The sequence below is a fragment of the Mytilus trossulus genome, chromosome 14 (assembly GCF_036588685.1).
Source record: "Mytilus trossulus isolate FHL-02 chromosome 14, PNRI_Mtr1.1.1.hap1, whole genome shotgun sequence".
NCBI lineage: Eukaryota > Metazoa > Mollusca > Bivalvia > Mytilida > Mytilidae > Mytilus > Mytilus trossulus.
The window spans coordinates 8,456,290-8,466,912 of record NC_086386.1 but is presented as its reverse complement, the minus strand read 5'-3'; the positions used below and the strand labels follow the sequence as shown (position 1 = coordinate 8,466,912).

Here is a 10,623-nt window from a genome sequence, read left to right as displayed (position 1 = left end):
GTTTGCCGGGTCATAAACTGTGATTTATAATAGTACAAAAACAATGAAGTTTGCAAATAAAGAGGTGCAATTGATGCCCATAGGATAAAAATATATAAAAGATATAAAAATTCCCATTGAAACTGGGCGTTGGTACAATATTCCGGCGGGGGACCGAAAATGTCACATATGTAAAGAAAGTGTAGGAGACGAATTTCACTATCTTTTTATATGCAAGTCTCCTCAACTGATTACTTTTAGAGAACAACATATCCCTAGTTATTATACGAAGCATCCAAGTAAACAGAAATTATCTGTATTGTTATCTTACTGTAATGTTAAGTTATATAGACAGGTGGCATCCTTTATCAAAAAGCTGAATAACTTATTGTGATATGTATATTAATTTGTCTTATTTTTTTTTTATTTTTTTTTTTTTTTTTTTTTTTAATTTTATTATTTTTTATTTTTTAATGTTACCTTTGTATTATAAATCATGTTTACCATTGTATATATGACCCTCATGTTACACATTTATGTGTCTGAGCGTTGCTTTACAATAAAATTTTTGAATCTTGAAATCTTGAGGAAAACCTACAACCTGTCGGTAAACTTTATTGCCGAAACGTACATTAATATTATCAAGAAGAAAATAAACAGCTCCAATCTTCTAAAGAGCCTGTGTCGCTCAACTGCATATTCAACAATGGCAAAGATGTAACTGACAATTTCAGTCATGTTATCAATATAACAGGCGAAAATTAAAATCCATAAAAATACTTAAGAATTATCATTAAATGGCAAACTTCAAATAACGAGTCGAATGAAGGTTTCAACCATTATGGCTAAGTTAATTGTTGATCTTGTCTTGCCCCTTCTAGATTTCACTAATCATAGCGGTTTTCAAGATAATAAACAAAACTTGCATTTTATCCCTTTGTTATATTTTTAGCCATGGTGCCCATGTTTGTTGGAAGGAACAGTCATTGGACACATAAAAATATAGCTACCCCAATCCTCGATTGTGGACAAGTTTGGTTAGATTTGGCACATTGGGCCATATTAGCTGAAGATCGTCATTAATGGGTAGATAACTCAAATAAAGGTTGTTCGACAATTACAATCTTATTGACGAATTTGTAAATCTTGTTTTGCTGATCTTGATTTAAGTGCTGAGAATGGAACAAATTATTACAAAAGATATGAATACCAGGTTACTAGTTTAAAATGGTAAAAAAGCTTGTTAAACGTTCTTGCGACAAATTATTTCATTTCGAAAAGAATTTGAATGAAAAATCGATTTGATAATATTGTTTTCGAGGCAAATTCATCTCATGAAAACAAAGTATAACAAAAACATAAAATCATAATAAATTATTTATTTAATGAGGGTAACTCAATTAGAACTAGTCTAATTTCCATTGGGCCCTCAAACAAAATACACATATACGGTAAACACTCATACATCAAAAGACAATGTATTTATACACACAAACCAATCTTTTTAACATTTAAATGGCAACAATTAATAAAGTTTTCAAATTGTCACCATAAAAGAAAAAGTTTTTAATTTACATAATTTATATATAGTTTTAAAGAAAATATTTTTACATTTTTTAACAGATTCTTGCGACATTTTTTTTAACTTTTTATTGTGAATCGTAATTTATACCATACCTTGGTTGCAGAATATGGAACATATTTTTTTGCATTTATTTTATTTTTTAGAGGATTAATAAGATATATTCCTGAATGGTCCAAAACAACCAAAATGGCATGTCCCTAGACCACCTGTTCAACATTCGTACTCTAAAATATCGTAAAAAAAGAGGTAGAAATAAATGTTATTTTTACTTAAGGTTAGAGCCAACATACACAGAGGTATTCAAAATAACTCTTGAAATAAAATTCTAGACAAGTTGATTTTCCATTTTTTAGGTCTGAAAGTCACACTTTTATTGAAAAACGTCCATTTACAGTCCTGCGTCAACGAAACAACTCTCGTTTAGAGACAACTGATTTTTTTTAAAGAAAACATATTCATGTTTCAAGAATATTTTTTTTCCACTTTTATATTTTTATTAGAAAAAAATGGGGAAAAAAAACAATAATACTATACTAAAAAATTAAATTAAAAAATACATATTCACTTCTTGCCAAATGCATTAATTAATTGAGATAAACCAGCATTAATATTTGTCTGTGTTTTGGTAAGATTAGTTTGTGCATGTCCAAATGCCCACGTGGCAATCTGCGAACTGCAGTTCTTTGAAATTTCCATGACTTCTCCGACAATTCTAGTAAAAGAAAAAACATAAATTATTATAATACGATCAAATAAGTAATACTTTATTGTTAGCTATAGCTTATAATCTCAGTTTTCTTCGAGTCCCAGTAAAACTGCATAAAGAAGCACTCCCTTTTAATAATTCACCAGTATTTAAAGTAAAGGTCTTCAATGAAGATCAGAAAACTCTCATTACATTTGTTGTTATTTATTTTTATCTTGTGTCGTTGGAAATGATTTTTCTCACATACAAAGTATAGAATATTCAGTTTATACTAAATAAACAATAATTATCCCGAGTAATAACTAGCTGCATGAGAGCTTATTTTATAGTAGCTGTATACAGAAGATATTCTGTTAGATACAAATAAAAAAACCTCAATCACAGACAATGAAACTTGCTGGACTATATAGTATAAAAGTCGAACAGAACATATGATGTCATTTACGGACAATGTGAAGTTCATCAATTCTATAGCATGGGAAAGAAAGACAAAAAGAAAACATGTTCATCATTCACGGATAATGGAATCTTCATCATTCACGGACAACGGAACTATAGAAACGAAACGAGAGGCGAACAGCGCATTAGTTCATCTTACTGAAAACTGCTTTAATAACAATTGATCGATTTGTAACTTTTCAATACACTCTTAAAATTATAGACTATTAATGTTAGTCCCATCATGTGGACCTCAATATATGATAAATATACATAGAATTATTCCCAGTCCCCACTCAAAACAATGTCTCACAAGTCCCCTCTTTTTTTCAAAATCCTAAATCCACACCTAAAAACAGATCTCATGCTAGTACATTAATGTCACAAACAGTCCCCTCAGAAAAAAAACCCATCTTGTGCATAACCAATGTAACTTGTGTACAAAATTCCAATACAGTAAATTTGAAAGTAACAGGCAAATCAACATTTACTTTGAAACAAACACGCGACAAGATACGTGCACGCATACTCACTTTGGATTTTTGAGGATTTTCTTAACATTGTAGACAGCCCACAATGCGTTTCTGTTCTCCATCAAAATATCACAAAAACCACTGCTGATGAAACATTCTGTTACTTTTTCCTCCATTTGATGTTTGACCACATCACAACTTAGTCTGTCCAATCGGTATAAAGATTTCATAAATAGTGTCAGACATTTACCAGCGTCTAATACAAACTGCTGTCCCTAAAATACAACATTTTATGTTACAGATTTTACAACAAAACTTCAAATCAGTAATATTTTATCGTTTTAAACAACATGAGAAAATTTAACGAACTACTTGTGTATAAGGAAACTTTGACATACATTTAGTACATGTAGACCCAAGTAACCCATATTGATCTAGCGCATAAGACATATACTTACCGACACGAGTAACGACCAAAAGTTTGATTTGAAATCTATCGCAAAAGATTATGTTTCTTATGAAAAACAGTCATCTCATTATCCCAGGAAAAATATTAACTTGCAACGAGAGTTAAAAAATCTTAAGATGTTATAGCGAACCCTATTGAACCTTTCTATGGATTCACCTGCAAGTTACTTGTCCATTTAAACTTTTGGCAGTTCTATTGTCCTATCTAACAAATACAACAGGTATTGTTCTCTGTATAGTTTATTCACTCAGACCTTTAAATTTCTTCTAAGAGAAATATATCACTCATTGATTAATCTACCTCAGTAGAAAATTTATCTGCTAAATTGATAGAAATTACATGTTTCACATAAAAAAAATGCCTGTGATTTCGTGTTTATTAAACACTTATAATATTTTTTTCAATATGTTCAAAATAGCAGTTTGTTTTTAAAATAAAAAGTATTGTTCGTATGAAAATTTGCATTTTTTAGTTTTTGTTTAGTTATAGAATACTTTTAAGAAGGCCTTAATATGTAAACATCAACATTTTTAGTTTTTTTTTTTATCAATTTGTTTTTGGAAATAGGAATAATGTTATTTTTTTTAGGAATCAACTTTTATTTATGTTTGAATCAGTGTTTACATTCAACAGATTGAAAATATAATACATTCAAACTCATATACAGTTTTTTTATAAATAGTACACATGTTATTTCTACGGAAGCGTATTAGCGCCACACATTTTTTTTTTTATTTTTCTTCCTATGTTTGCGTTATAACGCAAACCTTTGCGATATAACGCAAACATTTGTTTTATCTTATTTCTTATTTAAGATTCAAAGGAAACAGTAGTTATTAATGGAGGAGGCTAAATATTATAAAATTTATCACCTTTGTAGTAATTGCAAAGTAAACTACTTGAATAATTAGATCATATCAATGACTAATAATGAGCATAATAATATAAGAAGATGTGGTATGAGTGCCAATAAGAAAACTCTCCATCTAAGTCACTATTCGTAAAAGTAAACCATCATAGGCCGAATTACGGTCTTCAACACGGAGCATTGGCTCACACTAAACAACAAACTATAAGGTCCCCAAAAACGATATCCAAGTTACTACTAGTTTATATATTACAAAGAAAATTGAGTAAATTGAGGTTATAACTAAGAAAAAAATCAACCCTGCTAATATAGCTATAACCGAATATAAATATACTTCCAAAGTAAGCTCTCGTTTGAGAACTGTGTAAAGTAGGTTACATTCAAACAAGCTACCCTTTGGCAATAAATGTATAGAATGAAGATGTTTCATTAATAAAATTATGTTCTCTCTATTCAAATTGCTACCCAAGCATCTTAAAAATACTTCATTATATTGAAATGAAAATTCAATGACTTTCTATCAAAGAATCTTGATCATATTCTGAGATTTAAAAAAAATGTTAACTTATTAATAATTCATTTTAAAGCAGAAAGATCATTTTGTCTATTTGACTTGGAGGTTTCACAATTGTATGACATTATTCTTGATCTTTCAATTTTAATATGACTATATACTATATCTATTTTCTTGTTAAATTATATACTTTTCTGATGCACAAATCAGTCTTAATTTATGTATAATTGCACTTCAATCATTCCATTATTCCTATGCATATTTATTATAATGATTTGGCCTTGTATGTATGTTTCTTTTTCTATCTACTAGTAAATCACATCCGAAATGAATGACAGACGGACATATATACAAAACTTAATGAATAATTGAAATAAAGATGTTTGCGTTATAACGCAAAGGTTTGCGTTATAACGCAAAGGTTTGCGTTATAACGCAAAGGTTTGCGTTATAACGCAAAGGTTTGCGTTATAACGCAAAGGTTTGCGTTATAACGCAAAGGTTTGCGTTATATCGCAAAGGTTTGCGTTATAACGCAAAGGTTTGCGTTATATCGCAAAGGTTTGCGTTATAACGCAAAAGGTTTGCGTTATAACGCAAAGGTTTGCGTTATATCGCAAAGGTTTGCGTTATAACGCAAAAGGTTTGCGTTATAACGCAAAGGTTTGCGTTATAACGCAAAGGTTTGCGTTAAAACGCAAATGTTTGCGTTATAACGCAAAGGTTTGCGTTATAACGCAAACATAGGAAGAAAAAAAAAAAAAAAAAATGTGTGGCGCTAATACGCGTCCGTATATTTCCATCTAATTTAGCAGATAAATTGTTTACTCAGGTAAATTAATCAATGAGTGATATATTTCTCTTAGAAGAAATTTAAAGGTCCTGGTGAATAAACTATACAGAGAACAATACCTGTTGTATTTGTTAGATGGGACAATAGAACTTACAAAAATTTAAATGGACAGGTAACTTGCAGGTGAATCTATAGAAAGGTTCAATAGGGTTCGCTATAAATATAAACAGACAGTAATTGGAAAAGGAGATCAAATTTCTTTTGCGAAAAATGATGACAAAAATCGACACCTAATTGAAAATAAGGACTTTTAATTGCCCATAAAAGGAATACACGGATGATGAAATTCTTAAAAACTGAAATAATTATTTTCCGTACGCTTAAAATGGTCTCTATATAAGCTGAGACTACTATAACACATGTGTTATAGTAGTCTCAGATATTAGATTCGGATCCATGAAAAAAGAAAACTGCAAATTTCAAATAATCTAACGCCAATAAAAATTGAACAAGCAAATAATTTCCTATTAAGCCTGGTTTGATTGTACACAACCAAGTATTCTTAAAGTAAAGTTTTAATATTGTAAATTAATTCTATTGACTAACCTGTGGAGTAAAACTATCTAAATACAAAGGCATATGCATTTTTTCACAGTTGTATAGGTCATATGTTTTAGGAAAGCCACATAGACCACAGGAATATCTGTCTTCGAAACAATCATAGAAAGTACAGTCTCCCAAATCTGCTTTGGCCTCACACATAGGATCTGTAGCTGTAACATTAAAACACACGATTTGGATTATTACGTATTCAATATAAAACATGTATAGCTACCTAGAAAACATAAATTTTGATTATCACAAATTTGGCATATACAGTACCTGGCCAAAAGTATTCGTCACCTGCATTTTTTTGCTATTATTTCATATAAAAACACATTTTTTCAAAAATATATTTTAGGGACATTTTTGTAGCTATGAACAACGAAAACATTTCAGTTATTTCGATTATCAAACATAAGGTTTGTAGCCACAATGAAAATCATTTCGATTATCATTTGTGATTTGATGATTTGATAACACTAGCCATGGGTCTTAAAACATACTATTTAAATTATTTAAATTACCAAATATTTGGTCTGTATAGTATCATCGAAAAAATATTACTCTGTCGCCTAGTTTCAGCAAACCAAGGAAGTTCCGACAGCATCTTCTACATACATGTAGCTTATATTAGTTGTATTGATATTTAACTGTTCAGTGTCCAATTGGCAAATATTACATGCGCATTCAGAACGATAGCATGTAAATGAGGTATGCAAATACCAATCTTTGTATTATACACAGATACAGAGTCGGATTTAAACAGCAAGCTCCATATGCACCACTACTGTTAGTTGATCCGGTCCGGTACCGGCATCGTTCTGCACTCTTAGCGCGAGGACCCACCCAAGCAAGTTATAGTTTTAAATGTATAACTTTCAGCATTAAAACTTTTCACGTTTAAATATATAACTTTCAGCATATCAACCTTTCAAGTTGCATGTGACCAATCAATACTTACCAATCAAGGGATCTTTGAAGCTTGGAGCAGTACTGCATTGGCCTTTGGTTCCCGTTATTTTGGTAAGTAAATCCCACAGAGAAGCATTAGAAACGACAAAACAAGAACAAAGTAAAATTAAAGCCTTCATGTTGATATTTTGAAGTGAACAGGTATACACATGTGAGGAAAGTTTTTATATGGTGTCAATGAATCATTTGTTTTTTCAGACAGTTTTATGTCCTTAAATGCTGATTAATTAGCATTTACTTCGTCATCTCAATAAACAAAAAACAAAGACAAAATTACAATCACAACAAATGACAGCTATATATTTGGGTACATTGACAATCTACATAATGTTGTTTGTTATCTTTGTGTCCTGTGGCGATTTGTAAATTATGCAGTAAAATGATGTTTCATAACTATTACACAAATGTGTATGTATGTATGGCTTATTCTCATTTCGCCTTGACTGTCAAAATTACGATATGAAATTAATTCCAGTTTGCCTTAGTACACATTTTCAGGTTAAAAGGAAAAACTTGTTTTTTTTCTGTTTTATTAAACGTTTTGTGTGTTGCATCATGAATTTGTATGAGTTGTAGAGTTCTAACCATACAAATCCTTGTATGCATGATGCAAAGAAAATTAAATTATTTAGATTCTTCTAACTGCTAAATTTTTTTTTAAATCTTTTTTTTTTTTTTTTTTTTTTTATTAAATATGAAACAATCTATATTTCAAGAGAAGCAACTTTAGTTCCTACTTGCTGTAGATTTTTCCTGATTTCACAACTTTTGAAATCATAATTTTGTTTTATTAAAAATAATAATTCAAGAGAAACTTTTTCCTAATTACATGTTGTTTAAATTGCTATAAAAACACATACGTTTTTGTTGACTCTTTACGGGTGGAACCCAGAAGTTACATATTCACTATTTCGGGTGGAATGACGATGAAGATGTCTCACCTTTGTGAAATTTGTATACTTATAATAAGGACAATGGTAGTGATAAATATTATGAACATGGTTTAATCGCAATAGTTCACACTATTTTCAATATTAAAGAGGCACTAGCTACGAGATATATATAAAACATCTAAAGTATGATTTTTTTGTTCAATCATTAATGAAAGTTTAATAGTGAAATAATATTAATGTACGGTTATTTAAAGGAAAAGAATATAAACATTGAAAGTGAAACAAAAGTAAATAATTTGATTGACTGATTCGATCCACAAAAAATCATTCTTATCATTAGGAAAAAAACGACGATAAACATAAATTTGTAATCAAAATTTAGCCAGTAGACTTATAAAAATCTAACTGCACGAGTTGCTTTATATATTCATATCTACGTTTAAAAAAATTATGTTTACATCGCTTATATATAAATATGGTCATAGAATGTCAACTCGAAATTTAATAAGATGGCGTCATTGGAAAAAAATCACACGAAACGAAGCTAAATCTTATTGAGACCATGGCCTGTAAATTTTTTTTTTTTTAAAACTTTTGATAATTTGGATATTTTTTACCTTGTTATAAATAAAATATGAGAATTTGAGTCAAATTGGTGAACATGAATTTGACAGCTAGCTAGTGCCCGTTTAAGAGTTTGAATATCTTTTGGTATGATTATATTCATCTTTTTTTTTCTAATATCTTACATGTTTTAAGTGTTTAAATTATTGCAAAATAACCTAAACAAAAACTTATCACTGTTTTTATTGAGTATTTCGAGTGGTGAAGTAAAATCCATTCTTTCGTTTATTTTACCCGAATGTGACCTACCAAATTAGACTAATTACCGAATTGTATTAACACGAGCAACACGACGGGTGCCACATGCAGAGCAGGATCTGCTTAAAACCTTCTGGTGCAACTAAGAGAACTCCTAGTCTTTGTTGGGTTCGTGTTGATCAGTCATTAAGGGGTATCATTGGGGGTACTTATCCCGGATCCCGCGCGCCTACTGTTTTGTCATATTCACGTATCTGCCACGTACAGTTCAATTCACATGATTCAATTTACAATTCAAAATATTATGCTGTTCAAATATCAAATATATATTTAAACAAAGGAATTGGACAAAAGGCAGTCGATATACAAATCCTTCCCATACAAGATGGATTGAATGACCTGATAGTATCCCGCTTACATTATGTAGATCTATGTACGTAAGCAAATCTCATTTTTTTTGGTAGTTTCCCGTGTCCTGATAGACCTTATTCCCCGTTTTCACGGCACAAAAAATTGACTTTTCACGTGTCTTACAACAACAAAAATCGATTGGCAATACGGGTCCTTTGCCACACTTAGACCCCAATGAGATCTACTGCATAGTTTGTTATGTTGTCTTTGTCAAGCGGGACGTATGCTTAGTCCTTGTCTTTCTGTCCTCAAATTTATTGTCTGCTGGTCTAAGTAGTCTTTTTCCCCATGGCGTTGTCAGTTCATTTTCGACTTCAATAATTAAGTTTAAATGTCACTAACAAATGAACATGTCCATAAGAACCCTTAACTGGAAATACAAATCCTTTTCGTTTCTTTTGTAGATTTTGTATTCAATTAACGATCCTATCTGTTTATCTTTAAATGTAATAAATATTTGGGTATACATTTTTGTACATCTGGCTCCTTTACAGTAGCCCAGGATGAATTTATAAAAAGGCACTAAAAGCCTATTTTAAGTTATCTACAGATTTTTTATCCTTGCATCATTCAGTCAAAACAAGCATGCATGTTTTTGATCATACCATCAAACCCATCCTTTTATACAGCTGTGAGATATGGGGTGCCTTTAATCAAGGATTTGTATAGTTAGAACTAGAATCCTTGCTTTAATCCAATGTTGTTTAAATATAGAAAAGGATTTTTTTTCATTTGTCCATATTTACTCTAGATTACCTGCTGAAAAACTTCATACTAAATTCTGTAAATTTATTCTTGGAGCTCAAAAAAAAAACCCACCAATTTTGCAGTATTAACTGAGTTGGGAAGACTACCAATATATTTTAACATGATTAAAGCAATGACTAAATACTATTACAGACTAGAAAAATCAGACACTAATTACTTTCCATTGTTATATAATGCATTTATAGAATCAAAGAAATTGTACGAGTCAAAGAAACCATCGTGGTATGCATGGTATATGTCATCTGAAAAACTTCTTTCACTGATCAATAATTATCAAATATCCTCAGACATGGCTAAACCAATTGACAACAGAAAACTAAGAAATGTCA

The 10,623-nt window shown here is 30.4% G+C and overlaps 1 protein-coding gene across 1 annotated transcript; it reads right to left on the bottom strand.

The window, feature by feature from the left end:
• Positions 1 to 1,342: 1,342 nt before the first annotated feature.
• Positions 1,343 to 7,587, bottom strand: LOC134696300 (uncharacterized). Its single transcript, XM_063558014.1, has 4 exons — positions 7,390 to 7,587; positions 6,432 to 6,598; positions 3,242 to 3,456; positions 1,343 to 2,276 (listed from the first exon to the last, which is right to left on the bottom strand). The coding sequence occupies exons 1-4, from the start codon at positions 7,517 to 7,519 to the stop codon at positions 2,126 to 2,128; spliced, it is 663 nt and encodes a 220-aa protein (XP_063414084.1). The 5' UTR covers positions 7,520 to 7,587; the 3' UTR covers positions 1,343 to 2,125.
• Between the last annotated feature and the right edge of the window lie 3,036 nt (positions 7,588 to 10,623).

Bases quoted from the DNA above. Each gene is read 5' to 3' on its own strand.
- LOC134696300 (XM_063558014.1), bottom strand. From the start codon at position 7,519: ATGAAGGCTTTAATTTTACTTTGTTCTTGTTTTGTCGTTTCTAATGCT. The intron at 6,599-7,389 runs GTAAGTATTGAT...TTAATGTTACAG, and splicing joins CTTCAAAGATCCCTTGATTG to CTACAGATCCTATGTGTGAG. The intron at 2,277-3,241 runs GTGAGTATGCGT...TTCTTTTACTAG, and splicing joins AAAATCCTCAAAAATCCAAA to AATTGTCGGAGAAGTCATGG.